This window comes from Dipodomys merriami, unplaced genomic scaffold (genome assembly GCF_024711535.1).
Source record: "Dipodomys merriami isolate MVZ:Mamm:240054 unplaced genomic scaffold, mDipMer1.0.p SCAF_345, whole genome shotgun sequence".
Lineage (NCBI taxonomy): Eukaryota > Metazoa > Chordata > Mammalia > Rodentia > Heteromyidae > Dipodomys > Dipodomys merriami.
In genome coordinates, this window is record NW_027204993.1 from 919,152 (window position 1) to 937,542 (window position 18,391).

At 57.2% G+C, this 18,391-nt stretch overlaps 1 protein-coding gene across 1 annotated transcript; it reads left to right on the forward strand.

Annotated features, from left to right (window-relative positions):
- Window positions 1-14,080: 14,080 nt before the first annotated feature.
- Window positions 14,081-16,813, forward strand: LOC138803679 (putative homeobox protein NANOG2). The gene is made up of 4 exons (XM_069987741.1): window positions 14,081-14,225; window positions 15,556-15,818; window positions 16,096-16,182; window positions 16,454-16,813. Exons 1-4 carry the CDS (start codon window positions 14,081-14,083, stop codon window positions 16,811-16,813), a joined length of 855 nt encoding a protein of 284 aa, XP_069843842.1.
- The last annotated feature ends 1,578 nt before the right edge of the window (window positions 16,814-18,391 follow it).

Here is an 18,391-nt window from a genome sequence, read left to right on the forward strand (position 1 = left end):
CAAGGTGTCCATGGGCGGACGGGTGTCAGATCCCAGGATACGCTGAATCGAGGGGAAAATTAGACACTCCTGAAAAAGGTGAAGATTCTGAACCTCCCAGAAAGAGCAGCAGCCCGACGCTGCTGGACACAGGACCAAGTGAATGAGCAAGTGAGGGAACAAAGGAGTGGCCCCCAGCCTCAGAGCCTCGCGATTTCTCCAAATCACACTCACCGGGTCAAGGCTGCTGTCTGAGCTGTGTCCCCGGGCCCCCTGCTCCGTGGGTCCAGCCAGCGGAGTAGGAAGCTCGCTCTCCAGATTCCCACTCACAGGAGAACCGACGGACGCTGGACGGGCCACACAGTCCCCTGCAGAGAAGGGTCGACTCTGTCTAGAGACCCCATCTCAAGTCGCAGGCCCACACCCCAGGCCGACCCACTTAACCTCCTACCAGGAGGAATCCACAAGACACCTCAGACCCTGGCTGAATTCTGATCCCAAACCAGGCCCTGGGGGCTCACGCCTGGCATCCCAGCTCCTCAGGAAGCTGAGATCCGGAGGATCGTGGTTCAAAGCCAGGCCCGGCAGGAAAAGTCCAGGAGACTCTGAGCAGAGAGTTTTCAGGAAAGGTCACTGGGCCCAGAATTCAGAGTTTTATCCGGAGGGGGGGATTAACTCCACCCAATACCACGTGTGAGCCTGAGGGTAAACTGAGGCTCCTGTGCATTCTAAGCTGTTTACCCTGTAGCTCGCCTCCAGTCAAGAAGGTCACCTACCACAGGTACACAAAAGATTCCAGAACTTTCTACAGAATTTCCCGATAGGAAAGACCGTGGTGAATGGAATTGGGGTGTGACACTGTGCGGTGTCTAGAGGGGACCCCCCAACCTCAATCCCGAAGCCCAGGCTCTGTCCACGACTCTGAAACCCGCACACGCTGACCACACAAACCAGACTTGTGTTTCTAGAATGCTCTCTAGAATGTCACCTGCATAGGGCCTAGAGTGCTAATGTCCTCAGCCTTTTTCGGTTCCAAGCTATTTCCCCCTCCTTCTTGCTCTTCTAGAACTAAATCTCTGTGTGTTTTTTTGGAGTAGACATGGGGTTTGAACTCAGGGCCTGCGCGCTCTACCCCTTGAACCACAGCTCCATTTGGAGGTTTTTTTGTTTGTGTTTTGTTTTGGGCTGGTCCACTGGAGATCAGAGTCTCACGGACGTTCCTGCCCGGGCTGGCCTTGAACCGCGATCCTCAGCTCTCAGCCTCCTGAGTCGCTGGGATGGCAGGCGTGCGCTGCGGCGCCCGGCCTCAGGTCTGTCTTACCTGTGTCTGCGTGGAGCGTGGGCTCGGGGCTGGGCCTGGGCTCTTCCTCGTGGGCCTGGCAGCTGCTGGGCCCTGGCCATCCGTCCTCCCCATCCGCTGCCTCAGACCTGGGCGCGTTTTGGGCACACACACAGTCCACACTCATGGCGGAGATCTGGCCAGCAAAGACTCCAGGTGAGCACGGAAGACACGGCAGCCAGAAAACAAGCAGAGGAGAAGATCCAACGCACCGCAGCCCCCAGCCCGCGGGCTGCGGGTCTTTAAGGGAGGATTCCCCGCAGGCCCACCCCCTCTCCAGCCCACGCCCCCACCCCGTGAGTCCCTCCTTAATCCCGTCTGCCAGCCTCCCCCAGCCATTGACATGCAAAGGCCACTGGGGAAGAGCCAGAGCTCCTCCCCCTCCCCCTCCCCCTCCCCCTCCCCCTCCTCCCCCTCCTCCTCCCCCTCCTCCTGCTCCTCTTCTTCTTCTTCCTCCTCCTCCTCCTCCTCCTCTTCCTCCTCCTCCTCCTCCTCTTCCTCCTCCTCCTCCTCTTCTTCCTCCTCCTCCTCTTCCTCTTCCTCCTCCTCTTCCTCCTCCTCCTCCTCTTCCTCCTCCTCTTCCTCCTCCTCCTCCTCCTCCTCCTCCTCTTCCTCCTCCTCCTCCTCCTCTTCCTCCTCCTCCTCCTCTTCTTCCTCCTCCTCCTCTTCCTCTTCCTCCTCCTCTTCCTCCTCCTCCTCCTCTTCCTCCTCCTCTTCCTCCTCCTCCTCCTCCTCCTCCTCCTCCTCCTCCTCCTCCTCCTCCTCCTCCTCTTCCTCCTCCTCCTCCTCCTCTTCCTCCTCCTCCTCCTCTTCTTCCTCCTCCTCCTCTTCCTCTTCCTCCTCCTCTTCCTCCTCCTCCTCCTCTTCCTCCTCCTCTTCCTCCTCCTCCTCCTCCTCCTCTTCCTCCTCCTCCTTCTCCTCCTCTTCTTCCTCCTCCTCCTCCTCCTCCTCCTCTTCCTCCTCCTCCTCCTCTTCCTCCTCCTCCTCCTCCTCCTCTTCTTCCTCCTCCTCCTCCTCCTCTTCCTCCTCCTCCTCCTCCTCCTCTTCCTCCTCCTCCTCCTCCTCTTCCTCCTCTTCCTCCTCCTCCTCTTCTTCCTCCTCCTCCTCCTCTTCCTCCTCCTCCTCCTCCTCCTCTTCTTCCTCCTCCTCCTCCTCCTCTTCTTCCTCCTCCTCCTCCTCTTCCTCCTCCTCCTCCTCCTCCTCTTCTTCCTCCTCCTCCTCCTCCTCCTCCTCTTCCTCCTCCTCCTCCTCTTCCTCCTCCTCCTCCTCCTCCTCTTCTTCCTCCTCCTCCTCCTCCTCTTCTTCCTCCTCCTCCTCCTCTTCCTCCTCCTCCTCCTCCTCCTCTTCTTCCTCCTCCTCCTCCTCCTCCTCCTCTTCCTCCTCCTCCTCCTCTTCCTCCTCCTCCTCTTCCTCCTCCTCCTCCTCCTCCTCCTCCTCCTCCTCCTCCTCCTCCGTTCTTGTTGGGAGCTTTGGGAACAGATGGGGGAAGGCCATGGTCGCTGCTCTGGTTGCGTGGAGCGGCGCTGGTGATGGTGACATCTTGGTGTCAGCTCAGGAGATTCTTAAACCCGTTCTTATAGACACGTGACAGCAATTGTAATAAATCTGTTTCTCTGTAATTAAAGGGGGGGGGTGGCCAAGCTGGCCACCGCGGCTCCCGCCTGTCATCCAGCTGCTCAGGAGGCTGAGATCGGAGGATCATGGTTCAAAGCCAGCCCAGGCAGGAAAGTCTGTGAGACTCTGATCTCCCATAAACCACCAGAAAACCGGAAGTGGCGCTGTGGCTCAAGTGGTAGAGCACCAGCCTTGAGCCAAAGGAGCTCAGGGACGGTGCTCAGGCCCTGAGTTCAAGCCCCAGGACTGGCAAAAAAAATAAAAGATGGTAGTAGACGGTAATGCTGGTGTGAGTAAAGGAGAAAAAAAATCTATCAATCTTTCACAACTCCTTTAATAATAAAATGTTCAATTAGGGACGGATTTATGTTCATGCTTTTGCTGGTCCTGGGGCTTGAACTCCCGGCCTAGGCGCTGTCTCTGATCTCGTTTGCTCAAGGCTGTCACTCTACCACTTAGCACCACAGTGCCGTTTCCAGCTTTCTGGTGGCTCATTGGAGAGAAGCGTGTGGTGGAGTAGCTGGAATTACAGGCGTGAGCTACTATGCTCATCCTGGCAATTGCTTGACCTTGGCTCTAATAAACTAGTGCTGGCTGGGGGGGGGGGGGGGGGGGGCGGAGTCCTGTTGTGGAGGCTGACATCCAGAGGCCAAAGTTCTACCCGGCTGTGTGTGTGTCTGGGCCAGCCCGGCCTCCTGCTCACGATGGCGCCTCCCATCTAACAGCTAGGGGAGGGTCCAGTACAGTGGTGCATTCAGACGAGCTTCAGCGCATGCCTGAGGTCCTGGGCTCGATCCAGACTAAACGTAACTACTGCGGGGTGCAGGTGGCTCCCGCCTGTCATCCCAGGAGGCTGAGATCTGAGGACCAGGGTTCAAAGCCAGCCCGGAGACTCTGATCTCCAATGAACCTCTCAGAAAAAGCTGGGAGTGGCGCTGTGGCTCAAGTGGGAGAGCGCCCGCCTTGAGCACAAAGAAGCTCAGGGACAGCGCCCAGGCCCTGAGTTCAAGACGCAAGACTGGCATCCAGAGAGAGGGAGGAATGAATGAATGAATGAAGGAGTCTCTGAGTGGATCTACTGATCCCGAGAACCACGGCCCCCGCCCGGCCTCGGTCTGAAGTAATGAGCGCAGAGACAGAGACGTCCAATAACAGATTTATTGACCCGAGGGAGGATCCCGGCTCTTGATTGACAGGAGGGGTCCCGGGCGGCCTGGGGAGCGGAGGGCGGGGGATCCAGCGACTCCCACGGTCATTGGACACTCCGCGAGCCGTCTCAGCCCCCACACCCAATCAGACGCTGGCACGAGCGTCCCTCCATCTGTCAGCAGCTCTGATTGGCTGTCCATCTGGCTCTGGGCCTGCAGTCACTCTGGATTGGCTGCGCGGTCTGGCTGATGTCTCCCAGCCACTCTGATTGGCTGCCTTGTCATGCTCAGGTCCTTCAGCCTCTCTGATTGGTTTTCCCGTCTGGCTCCCGTCCTTCAGCCACTCTGATTGGCTGCGCGGTCTGGCTCCCGTCCTTCAGCCGCTCTGATTGGCTGCGCGGTCTGGCTCAGGCTCCTGGGTCCAGTCCGCTCCGTGCTCTGCGGTCTGCAGCCCCACGCGCGCCGCGATCGCTGGCCCAGGCCCCTCCCGAGGCGCTGAGTTCAAGGCCCACGGCAGACCAACAAAAGGGCCATAAATAAGTAAATAAACAAGTAGGCGACTAAAAGCATTCTTCTGGAAAGATCTTCAGGTTGGAAGACAATCTGCATGGGAGAACGCTTTGTGCAGAGCCCTGCGATGATCCATCCTAGCACCTTGAGAGACAGACAGACAGACAGACAGACAGTGAGAGAGCAGTTACACAGATGAAGGTCCTAAAAAGGCCCAGTGTGGTGGCTCCCGCCTGTCATCCCAGCTCCTCAGGAGGCTGAGATCTGAGAATCCCGGTTCCAAGCCAGCCCAGGCAGGAAAGTCTGTGAGACTCAGAATTTTCACAGAGCCACCAAAAAGCCTGAAGTGGCGTGCTCCAAGTGGTAGAGCACCAGCTTGAGCGTAAAAGGAATGAATGGGGTGCTGTTGGGGTCTCCCCTGTTATCCAAGCTACTCAGGAGGCCGAGATCTGAGGATCCCGACTCTGATCTCCAATGAACCACCAGAAAACTGGAAATGGCGCTGTGGCTCAAAGTGGTAGAGCGCCAGCCTTGAGCCAAAGAGCTGAGGGACAGCGCCCAGGCCCCGAGTTCAAGCCCCACGACTGACCAAAAAGAGAGTGGAGGGGACCATGCACTCAGGTCTCTGACCTTGATTCTTTTTTATTTGTTAACTTGCCAGTCCTAGAACTTGAACTCGGGGCCTGGGCGCTGTCCTAAGCTTGTTTGTTCTCAAGGCAAGAGCTCTAGCACTTTACCCATACTTCTACCCTCAGGTTTGTGGGTGAGTCCCTGGAGATCAGAGTCTCATAGACTTTTCGGCCTGAGCTGGCTTCGAACTGCCATCCTCAGATCTCAGCCTCTTGCGTGGCGGGGATTACAGGTATGAGCCACTGGTGCCTGGCTTTTGTTTTTGTTTCCTTTCAGTGTTTCTATGTTAGATGTCTGGGTGAAGTATTCGGATGTGTGTGTGTGTGTGTGTGTGTGTTTGTGTGTGTAAAGTACTGGGATTTGAACTCAGGGCCTGGGTTCTATCTCTGACTATTTTCCACTCAAAGTGCTCTTCCATTTGGACTTTCCAGTTTTTTTCTGATTAACTGGAGAAACAGTCCCTTAGATGTCTTTCCCCAGGCTGGCTTCAAACCAGGATCCTGAGGTCTCAGCCTCTGTGTAGAGTAGCTAGGACTACAGGCATGCGCTACTATGCTGTCACTAGGTTATTATGACTTACCTCTCTTGTCTCTTCTTACGCCTGTGTTTGTACATTTCCTTGATGTATTGCTTCCTCTTTTCATAAAACCACTGACGAATCTGGGGAAAGAGGAGATGGCGGGTGAGTGGGAAGGATTGTGGGGGGGGCTTGGGGGGCAGAGGCCGGGAAGCGGGGAGCAGGTACTGACCTGTGCACCTGTCATGCTGAATTCAAAGGACAGCCACAGGTAGTCCCGCACGCTGGGTGTCCGGGTCAGCTTAAACTTGGCCCACAGAGTTTCTAGAAGAGACTTGCTGACCCGGGGTTTCGTGGAACAAGCTTCCTGCTTTTCCTTTCTCGCGATTTCTGTCAGATCTTGTTCTTTTTGTGTCTTTTTTGGCTCTTTCTGCCTTTTCCATTTGCCACATCTTCTGCATTTCTGCCTCTCTCTTCCTTTGCCTTCCAGCTCCATCGTGTCTGACGCCTGTGGCTTTGCACTGCCAGACCGCGCCGCTCTTCTGCGGGAACACACCTGTCAGGAAGGGAAGGAAAAGCAGACCGTGGCTAAGCCTGACTCGCAGCTGCGTGGGAATGCATCTGCGTGTGTGTGCGTGGGGGAGAGATTACGACTGTGCACATTCACACATGCATGTGGCTTGATTGGGTTTTGTGCATACGTATTTGTGTATGGCTATTTGTGCGCGTGTGTGTATTTGAGTCTGTGTATTTGTGTAGGGCTGGGAAGGTGGCTCAGTGGTCGAGTGCTTGCCTCTCCTGCATGAAGCCCTGGGAAAAAGCCAGTAGTGGCGCTGTGGCTCAAGTGGTAGAGCGCCCGCCTTGAGCTGAAGAGCTGAGGGACAGCGCCCAGGCTCTGAGTTCGAGACCCAGGATCAGCACCAAAAGGAAAAGGTCCGCTCGAGTGGATGAGTCCCAGGGGCAGAGGTGGAGCCCGGCGTGTGGGTGACCCGTGCTGGGGGTCAGCACCGCGGACAGCGCCCTGCCAGGCTGCACACAGGGCCCAGGCCAGGCCTTCATCCGGGCACCCAGAAGCTGCGGGCTGAGGATCTCCGTGTGAAGCCCCAGGAAGGAAAGTCCAGCAGATTCTCATCTCCAACGAACCACCAAAAAGCCACAGTGGAGTGTGACTCAATTGGTCGCACCCAAGCCCTGAGTTCAAATCCCCAGACTGACTCACACACAGGCAATAAAAGAACCAGCAAAAGGGGGCTGGTGGCTCCCGCCTGTCATCCCAGCTCCTCAGGAGGCTGAGATCTGAGGATCAGGGTTCAAAGCCAGCCCGGGCAGGAAAGTCCGTGGGACTCTGATCTCCAACAAACCACCAGAAAACCAGAAGTGGCGCTGTGGGTCAAGGGGTAGAGCACCAGCCTGGAGCTGAAGAGCTGAGGGACAGCGCCCAGGCCCTGAGTTCAAATCCCACAACCAACAAAAACAACCTCAATCACACAATATATATATAAACTTTGGACAAAACTACTTCTTCGGCACCGCTGTGAAATGTTCTGAGCATGCAGAGATGTCGTCTTTTCCCCTTTTTCTTGTCTGTGGTTAGGCCAGTCCTGGGGCTCGAACTCGGGGCCTGGGCGTTGTCCCCCAGCTCTTCAGCTGCAGGCGGGCGCTCTACCACCTGAGCCACAGGACACTTCCAGCTTTTTTCTGAGTGGTTTATCAGAGATCGGCGTCTCCCAGCCTTTCCTGTGGCGTCGGCTTCCACGATCCATCCTCAGAGCTCAGCCTCCAGGCGGGAGCCGCGGGGTCGGGTTTTCTGGGTGTGTTAACGCACCAGAGCAACATGCATATTACAAGGCATGGGGGCGCCGGGCTCGGGGGCTCCCGCCTGCCATCCCGGAGCCTCGGGAGGCTGAGATCGGAGGATCCTGACTCAAAGGCCAGGAGACTCTGATGGCCAACAAACGCCCTGAGAACGGAGTCCAATCCCTACAGCCGGCCAAAATAACTCACACAGAGACATCACACACACAGACAGACACACAGACACACGGGAACTTACGCCGACGGAGGTGGACGTGTCCAGCGCCCTGGGCCTCCCGGGCCGGCGCGTCCCGCTGGGCCTCGGGCCTGGGTGGCAGCCACTGACTCCCTGGCCTCTTATAAAGCCGCCGCAGGCCACGCCCACCACCCAAACCGTCCCGCTCCACCAATCGGCTGCAGGCGCCGCGGCAGGCCACACCCACCCACCCACCCCGCCCCCGTACACCAATGGACGGCCCGCCCCGCGGCAGGCCACGCCCACCGCAGCCGGGGCCCCGCCCCGCCCGGGCGGCACACCCTCCCTGAAGCGGCTCCGCGCGTGCGTGTTACCGCTGGGGGGGGTCGCCGCAGCGCCACGCCGGGGTTTTCGGTGTCTGTGGTGCTGGGGATTCGAACCCCGGGCCTCGCGGTGGGTGGCACAGGCCCCGAGGCCGACCCCCGCCCTCCGCCGAACCGAGGAGGCGCCCCACGACACGCGGGAGACCCAGCGGCGAGTGGACCAAGTGGGCCCGGGGGGCCGAGGGGGCCGAGGGGGCGACCCTGCCGGCGGCTACAGCGCAGGCCCCGCCCACATCTCACACACGCCCCGCCCGTCACCGTGCGCAGGCCCCGCCCCTCGCGCGCAGGTCCCCTGCATACAGCGCAGGCCCCGCCCACATCTCACACACGCCCCGCCCATCACTATGCACAGGCTCCGCCCCTCGCGAGCCGGCCCCTCCCATCCTTCAAGGCAGGCCTTTCTCATCCTGTGCAGGCCACGCCCATCACACGCAGGCCCCTCCTATCACACGTAGGCCCCACCCATCACACGTAGGCCCCTCCCTTCGCACGCAGGCCCCTCCCCTCACATTCAGGCCCTTCCCATTGTACACAGGCCCCTCCCCTCGCACACAGGCCCCTCCCCTCACGCAGGCCCCTCCCCTTACACAGGCCCCTCCCCTCACGCAGGCTCCTCCCCTCACACAGGCCCCTCCCCTTACACAGGCTCCTCCCCTCACGCAGGCCCCTCCCCTTACACAGGCCCCTCCCCTCACGCAGGCCCCTCCCCTCACGCAGGCGCCAGGCCGCGGGAGCGGCGCCGCCCCGCCCCTCCTCCTCATTACTATTATTGTTGTTGTGGTTGTTACTGTTATTTCTGTGTTGTCTGGGTCTTTTTTCTTCTTATTATTTTTTATATTTATTTTATTTTATGTTTTGGTCCTGGGGCTTGAACTCCGGGCCCGGGCGCCGTCCCTGAGCTTCTTGGGCTCCGGGCGGGCGCTCTACCCCCTGAGCCACGGCGCCAGTCCTACTTTTCTCATGGTTTCCTTGGAGATCAGAGTCTCAGGGGTTTTCCTGCCCCGGCTGGCCTCGAACCGCGGTCCTGAGGCCTCGGCCCCTGGGGCGCCCCGCCCGGCCCTGGGCCCCGGGAGGCCGCAGGGGACCGGCCTGCATCCCAGCCACTGAGGAGGCCGAGGCCTGAGGACCGCGGTTCGAGGCCAGCCGGGGCAGGAAAGCCCCTGAGACTCTGATCTCCAAGGAATCACCAGAAAAGTAGGACTGGCGCCGTGGCTCAGGGGGTAGAGCGCCCGCCCGGAGCCCAAGAAGCTCAGGGACGGCGCCCGGGCCCTGAGTTCGAACCCCAGGACTGGCAGGAGAAAGGAAAGAAAGCCCAGGAACATTCTGGTGTTAAAGGAAGGACGGAGGATTGCAGGCCTTGGCTTTCTCTCTATTCACCTCCGCCATCTTCATTACCAGAGTCCTGCCACCGCCAGGGCCACCATCAGCACCAGCATCACCATCACCATCATCACCATCATCATCATCATCACCATCAGCACCAGCATCACCATCATCACCATCATCATCATCACCATCATCATCATCATCACCATCATCATCACCATCAGCACCATCATCATCACCATCACCATCATCACCATCACCATCATCATCATCACCATCATCACCATCACCATCATCATCATCACCATCATCATCATCATCATCATCATCATCATCATCATCATCATCATCACCATCATCATCATCATCATCATCATCATCATCATCATCATCACCATCATCATCACCATCATCATCATCATCATCATCATCATCATCATCATCATCATCATCATCATCATCATCACCATCACCATCATCATCATCACCATCATCACCATCACCATCATCATCATCACCATCATCATCATCACCATCATCATCATCATCATCATCATCATCATCATCACCATCATCATCATCATCATCATCATCATCATCATCATCATCATCACCATCATCATCACCATCATCATCATCATCATCATCATCATCATCATCATCATCACCATCATCACCATCATCATCATCACCATCACCATCATCATCATCATCATCATCATCATCACCATCATCACCATCATCATCATCATCATCATCATCATCATCATCACCATCATCATCACCATCATCATCACCATCATCATCATCATCATCATCATCATCATCACCATCATCATCATCATCACCATCATCATCATCATCATCATCATCATCATCACCATCATCATCACCATCATCATCACCATCATCATCATCATCACCGTCATCACCTTCATCATCATCATCATCATCATCACCATCATCATCACCATCATCATCATCATCACCGTCATCACCTTCATCATCATCATCATCATCATCATCATCATCACCATCATCACCATCATCATCATCACCATCATCACCATCATCATCATCATCACCATCATCACCAGCATCATCATCATCCTCACGTCACACCTCCTGACACTCACAGCCCAAGTTTCCCTTCCACCAGGTCTGGGGCAGGTCTGGGGTCAGCCCACCCCATCCACTGGGTGTCTTCTTCCGGGTGAATCCTCCCCACCCTGCAGCCTCCACCTCCCTGCGGCCTCCACCTCCCTGGGGCCTCCACCCTGCGGCCTCCACGTGACCCCAGGAGAAAGGAAAGTAGGTCAGACACCCCCGGCGGGCTGGGTGGGGGGTGGGGGGGGCGTGGTTCACAGGCACCAACCCCCCCCAGTGGGGGACAATTTTGCTGAGTTTACGTGTAGATATATATAGATATTGAGAAGCACAATATGCGTCTCGACATTGAGACTAATAAGAAATACATATACTGAGAATTTTCCACCTCCTGCGAAACACGGTTTTCTTAGGGGGGAGCCAAGCCTGGGACTTGAACTCAGGGCCTGAGCTTTTTGGGCTCCAGGCTGGCGCTCTACCACTTGAGCCACAGCGCCACCTCTAGTTTCCTTGTGGTTGATAGGAGATGTGTCTAGCGGCCTTTCCTGCCCAGGCTGGCCTCCGACCACGATCCTCCGGTCTTGGCCTCCTGAGTAGCTGGGAGGACCAGCAGGAGCTTTTGAATGTATAAAAGACAGAGTTCTGGGCCCCACCCCAGAGATGACTGTTTGGTTTGCCTGGAATTCCCTGCTCTGAGATTTACACTTCTAAAGAACCGGGGGGAGGGTAGGGGGGCGCAGGGGGGGGCTTTAAAAAGTTTCTTTTCCTTAGCTTTGTACTAAAAGAATTTAGCAGCCAGAGCACAGAGCCTCCTCTCCCACCCCCCAGCGTCCCGGCTCCTCAGGAGGCTGAGATCTGAGGATCAGGGTTCAAAGCCAGCCTGGGCAGGAAAGGTCATGAGATTCTGATCTCCCGTGAACCGCCAGAAAACCAGACGTGGCGCTGTGGTTCAAGGGGTAGAGCGCCAGCCTGGAGCTGAAGAGCTGAGGGACAGCGCCCAGGCCCTGAGTTCAAGATCCAGGAATGACCAAAAAATGTAGGAAGAGAAAACAGAGTCAAGTAGAGATCTGGGGTTGTGGTTAAGTGTCAGAGCACCTGCCTGGCAGCTAGGGGTCCCCCAAAAGTTCAAAATAAAACAGGATAAAAGGGCGGTGCAGGGTGAACTGTTCCAACTGGAAAGGTGAAGCTTCTTGAAATTCTAGAAGCAGAACTGATCCCAGAGAGACACAAATCCCAGCAATCCCCGGTCCCGGGGCCTGGCCGGTTTATTCCAGTTGGAGCAGGCTGGGGCAGGGGTAGCTAGGAAGGAAGGTCCCTGGCTTTTGTAATTCAACAATGTCCACATTTACTCAGAATGGGAAAGCTCTGGAGAATCCTGAGCCCAGGACTCAATTCTGGTAACTGGTCTAAAGCAACCAGGACAGTGTGGCCTTCCTGTAGTCCCAGACTTGTCACGGCTGTGAAACTTGGAATTCGCCAAGGGGTGTGGACCTCGGCCTAGGGGATGCTCAGAGGGAAGAATTCACCAGGCCCCCGTGGTGCGTATGGTCACCCCAGCTCCTCAGGAGGCTGAGATCTGAGGATCGCAGTTCAAAGCCAGCCCAGGCAGGAAAGTCTGGGAGACTCTGATCTCCCCCAAGAACCAGCAAAAAGCCGGAAGTGGAGCTGTGGTTCAAGTGGTAGAGCACCAGCCTTGAGCAAAAGAAGCTCAGGGACAGCGCCCAGGCCCTGACTTCCAGCTCCAGGATTGGTACTAAGTTAGTGAATGAATAAATGAATATGCAGATGGCTTAACCAGTTCCAACTGGTTTTTTCCACCTTTTTGGAGTTATCCTGAGGGTGGGAAAAGATGAGAAAGAATCAGAAAGTAGATTTGAGCCTAAGTTCAAAGCCCACCAGGAGCAAATGACTAAGAAGAAAAAGAGAAAATTCTGTGTGCATGTGTGTCAGTGGTGGGACTTGAACTCTCAGCCTGGTCCTTTGTCTCTTAGCTTTTCTTCACTCAAGGCTGGCGCTCTACCACTTGAGCCACAGCTCCCACGTCTGCTTTTGGCTGGCTCATTAGAGAGAAGCATCTCCCAGACTTTCCTGCCCCGTGCGGCTTTGAACCAATATCCTCAGACCTCCTAAGTAGCTGGGATTACAGGCGTGCGCTGCTGGTCTCAGACATTGTGTTGCTGTTGGTGTTTTTGTACATCTTTCTGTCCCAGTCCAAAGCTGTGTGTGAAGACAATGTGTGTAGATCAAAGTCACCCCAGTTACCTTTCCCCCCCCCCAGCCTCTCAGGCCCTAGAATGTTCTTTGGGGGGGGTCTATTTGGAATTTCATCCTTTGAACATCCATTCCACACACACACCCACAGAAGCCATTCCAGAAAACTTCCTCCCTTATTCAAATTGCTCTCCTGAGAGAAGAATAGAGTCTTTGATCTTTCGCCCCAGAGGGGGGGAAAATCCCACCGAACCAGACGCAGATCTCCTGTAACCAGGAACAAAAGTGCTACCTGTGGCCCCGAACCCCTGAACCCCGGCTGACATCCAAAGCGAAATAGGTGATTAGGAAATCAACTCTCGATGTCTTCCTTTCTTCCTTCCTGTCTCTCTTCCCTGGCAGATACGCACGTGTGTTAATACCTCAGTTGTAACACCCACTGCTAGCTGCTGGTCCCTGGTCTTGAACTCCCGACCTGGGCACTGGCCCATTTTGTTCCAGGCGAGCACTCTTACTCCAGAGCCACGGTTCCACTTCCAGCTTTTTAGCCCGGGCTGCCTTGGAGCCCTGGAACCTCCGGATCTCAGCCTCCCCTGAGTAGCTGGGACTACAGGCGTGTGGCGCAGAGCCCGAGCTGGCTTTCTGTGTTTGTTTTGTTTGTTTTTTCCTCATTATTTACAGATAAACAGACTTGGGAAAGTGGCTGCCCTGGGTCGCTAAGAACTGATTTAACCTCTTCCTGCCCGTTCCGGATGGTAATTTTATCCCAGATCACCAATGTCACCCTCTTTGGATCAAACACCAAGCCCTCTCCCCAGAAACTCTTTTTCCAGGTCTTTCTCTCAAACCAGAAGGAACTCAAGCCACAAACACGAGAGGCAGGTTTCACCTCGGCCCAGCCCTAGGACCCTGGTTAAATAGTCCCCGTAAAGCAGTGAATGGAATTTTCTAGAACCACAGTTGGAGCTGCACTCTTGGCTTTCGAGGGGGAAGGGAAGATGCGTGTGCAGATCTTCCGTTGGGGGGTTCACTCGGAGCCCCCCGGGTCCCCCCAGGCCCCCTTGGGGTGGATTCCCACCCAGTCTGGCTCTTCCCCAGTGGCCTTTGCATGTCAATGGCTGGGGGAGGCTGGCAGACGGGATTAAGGAGGGACTCACGGGGTGGGGGCGTGGGCTGGAGAGGGGGTGGGCCTGCGGGGAATCCTCCCTTAAAGACCCGCAGCCCGCGGGCTGGGGGCTGCGGTGCGTTGGATCTTCTCCTCTGCTTGTTTTCTGGCTGCCGTGTCTTCCGTGCTCACCTGGAGTCTTTGCTGGCCAGATCTCCGCCATGAGTGTGGACTGTGTGTGTGCCCAAAACGCGCCCAGGTCTGAGGCAGCGGATGGGGAGGACGGATGGCCAGGGCCCAGCAGCTGCCAGGCCCACGAGGAAGAGCCCAGGCCCAGCCCCGAGCCCACGCTCCACGCAGACACAGGTAAGACAGACCCGAGGCCGGGCGCCGCAGCGCACGCCTGCCATCCCAGCGACTCAGGAGGCTGAGAGCTGAGGATCGCGGTTCAAGGCCAGCCCGGGCAGGAACGTCCGTGAGACTCTGATCTCCAAAGAATCACCCAAAAGCTGAAGTGGCGCTGTGGCTCAAGTGGTAGAGCACCAGCCTTGAGCTGAGGGACAGCGCCCAGGCCCTGAGTTCAAACCCCACGAACGGCACACAAAATAATGATAATAATATTGTATCTGGATTTATGTTTTGTTTCTTGGGTGCTGGTCCTGGAGGTGGAACTCAGGGCCTGAGCTCTCTGCCCCTTGAGCTGCTTTGCTCAGGGCCGGCCTCAAATCCTGGTCCTCCGATCTCAGCCTCCTGAGTAGCTAGGCTGACAGGCGGGAGCCACCGGAGACTGGGTTTTCCCTTTCGTTTCTATATACATTCGGACTGCTGGGATTGGAACTCCCAGCCCGGCACTCTTGCTTGGCATTTTCTATCCAGGCTGGCGCTCTACCACTTGAGCCACACCTCCACTTCTGTTTTTTTAAGAAGGTCAGGATTATCTCCATCTCCTCCTCCTCCTCCTCCTCCTCCTCTTCCTCCTCCCTCTTCTTTGCTGCCCAAATTGGCTCGGAAGCCCCGCTTCCTCCAGATCCCAGCCTCCTGTGGAAGCCTGGATTACAGGCGTGCACATCCAAGCCCGGCCTAATGGTGAAGTCTGACTCGAAATGGTTTAGTCAACGGTGCCATTGCTGAGGTAGGGAGGGTCCCCAGCCCGGGGTGAAGGTGAACCCCACATTTCTAGTCAGATCCTGCCATTCGCCTATGAGTGACTGGATGATTGGACCGACACAAATCTGTTAAGACTTGGTGTGATTTAAGTAGTTGTCTAGGAGGGCTTCCGTTCAGCTCCTCACTCTGAGAGCCAAACATCTGGATCCTTCTCGCCCCCTCCCTTCTCCCCGCGCCCCCCCTCCAGCCCTCCCACCCCTCCCCTCCCCTGCCAATCCCTGACTCCACCTTTGATTACACTGAGGATAGCATTCGCCCCCACCCTTCCTCTCTCAAATCCTCTTTTGTTGTTAGTGGTGGGACTTGAACTCAGGGCCCGGGCACCGTCCCTGAGCTCTGCAGCTCAGAGTCAGACGGCCTCTTCCCCCTTTGCTAGTTCTTAGTGCCCCGGATTCGTCTCTCCCCGGCTGGCCTTGAACCAGCGATGCTCAGCTCTCACCCCGCGGTGGAGCTGGGATTACAGGCGTGCCCAGCGGCACTCGGTTCAACGTCATCTTCCTTTGCTCGCCAGCAGCTTCTCCTCCTCCAGTCTCCGTGGCTCTGCGGACTCAGGAGAGCCCCGGGTCGGTGTCTCCTCTCCCGGCCAGACCCGCCACCCCCGACTCCCGTCCCGGCAGCGTCCCCGGCGGCCAGGGCGACCAGGGCAAGCCTCCCGCCAAGAGACAGAAGATTCGAACCGTGTTCTCTCAGATGCAGCTGTACTACCTCAACGAGCGCTTCCAGAAGCAGAAGTACCTGAGCCTGCAGCAGATGCAGGAGCTCTCCAACCTCCTCAACCTCACCTACAAGCAGGTGCGCGCCCGTGCATGCTTTTGGTCGGTGGTGGGTCTCGAACCCGGGGCCTGGGCGCGCTGGCGCGCTACCACGTGGGCCACAGCGCCACAGCTTGGTTTTCTGGCTTTGGGAGGAGATCAGTCTCCCAGGACCTTGCTGCTCCTGGGCTGGCTTTGCACTGCGATCCTCCCATCTCAGCCTCCTGAGTGGCCGGGACTACAGGCGTGGGCTGCGGCGCCCGGCTTGGAGGCGGTCGGGGGGGGCCTTCTAAGGCCAGTCACCCTTACTGCTGCAGGTCAAGACTTGGTTCCAGAACCGCAGGATGAAATGTAAAAGGTGGCAGAAGAGCCGGGGTCTGCTGGACGGCAGCCGGCCGGCCCAGGTAACGGGAAACCAACGCTTCCCCTCTGCTTCTGTCTGTCTGTCTGTCTGTCTGTGCTTGTGCCGGGGCTGGGGCTTGCACCGGGGACCTGTCATGGAGCTTTTCACTCTAGGCTGGTGCCCGTCTGGCTCAGCCTGGGGTCCCACCGCCATCATGCTCAGCTCACAGCTTCTCCAGAAGGATCTGGCCGGGATTCCAGGCGGGCGCTCCAGCACCCGCCCGGCTAGTTCCCATGCAGCCCCAACAACGCCGGCTCTGGTTCTCTCTCCAGGTGGGCGGCCTGCACCCTGGCCATGCCCCGGGCTGGGCGGGGGCCCCCGCCGCCCCTGGAGGCCTTCCTCCATGGAGCGACCAGATGTGCAGCAGCAGCAGCAGTCAGAGCTGGAGCGGCCCAGCCCCGGGCGCCCACCCGTGGGACCCCCAGCCCTGGAACAGCACCGGGCCTGCCTGGAACCACGCATTCCACAACCACCCCCCCCAGCAGCCCGGGCAGCCCTACCTGCCCTCCCAGCCTGACCTTCCCGGGGCAAGTCTGGAAGCTTCCATGGAAATCCCTGGAGGGAGCCACCCCTACCTGGACGCACCCCTGGGCTTGGATTGTTACGTAAACTATGCTGCGAGTGTCCTGTGAATTATTCGCTTATTATTAAGTCACTTTGGGGGGGGGGGCGGTCCTGGGATTCGAACTCAGGGCCTGGGCGCTGTCCCTGAGCTCTTTCACTCCAGGCTGGCGCTCTACCCCTTGAACCACAGCGCCACTCCTGGTTTTCTGGTGGCTCACAGGAGGGCAGAGTCTCACGGCCTTTCCTGTCCGGGTTGGCCTTGAACTGCGATCCTCCGATCTCAGCCTCCCGAGGAGCTGCGATGCCAGGCGGGAGCCACCGCACCGGGCTTGGTGTGTGTGTGTGTGTGTGTGTCTGTCTGTGTGTCTGTGTGTGTGTCTGTGTGTGTGTGTGTTCTACCTGGGCTGGGATTACAGGCGTGCGCTACCAGCCCCGCTAGCTAGCCAAATGAGCACAGGGCTGGCAAGCATAGATCCCTTTCGAATAGCCCAGAGCGTGCAGTCGTGCAGAGAGGATTCTTGTTCTTGTTGGGGTCCAGATGGGTACCACAGACGCCCCCAATCCACACTTGATTCCTGAGTGTCATTTGTAGAGATGCTTTCTCTTTGCTTGTCGTCTGGGTCCAAATGAATCCCCGGGCTTTCAGCCCTAATTGTCTGGTCTTCTGGCACTCACCTCATGGTTTAGGAGTAAAGATTTGGCTCAGTCTTCGCCTCTGCGTTGTGTGTGTGGCTTTGTTTTTAATTCTGATGGGGGGTGGGGGGGAGCCATCCGACCCACGTCTTTTGATAGCCTTAAAATTCAAGTCCATCACAGGACCGGTGTGGGAGACCAGACAGGGACCCGTAGCGCACGCCTGTAGTCCCAGCTGCTCCGGCTGAGCGCCAGAGCATCCCACGATTCACAGCCCCCAGCCTGAGCAGCAAAAGGGGTGCAGACCCTTTCTCTCCAGTGAACCACCAAAAAAAAAAAACCACCCAGAAGCGGAGCTGTGGCTCAAGGGGTCGAGCGCCACTGACCTTGAACAGAAAGTAAATAACCTCCACGCCAGAGCCCAGGCTGAGTTCAAGCCCCAGGACTTGCACAAAAAATGAAAGGGTGTGTGTGGGGAGGGGAAGGGAAGAAGTTCCTCCCCTTCCCTCCACAGCATTCCCGCCCTGCCTTCTAACCAAATCCCTCCAGAAGATTCCAGTGAGAACGAATGGCCACTTCTTTTGTGTCTGACCTTGGGGCCTGGCCTTTCTTGGGGGGGGGGGTGTCCAGACAGTACATTTGCATAAGAGTTGGGGTGCACTCCTAACAGCTGAGCGTTGGCATCCCCTGAGCCTCCCGAGGAGGAGCCTGGAGCGCACGCCTGTAATCCCAGCCAGGCCGGAAGCTGAGATCTGAGGATTGGGAGACCCTGGACCACCAATGAACGCGCCAAAGGAAACAAAAAGCCTGAAGCGGAGGCTTGGCCGAGGAGGTAGAGCGCCAACCCGGAAGAGAACAGCTAAAGGAAAAATGGCAGGCCCCGAGTTCGAGCTCCGGGTCTAGGACACAAATCGAGGAGACATTTGGGGGGGAAACAGGGGGACGCTGGGTGGTTAGGAAGTTGTCACCGGCTGGCCACCAGGCCTAGCAGGATCCCCCGGGGCCCTCCGAGG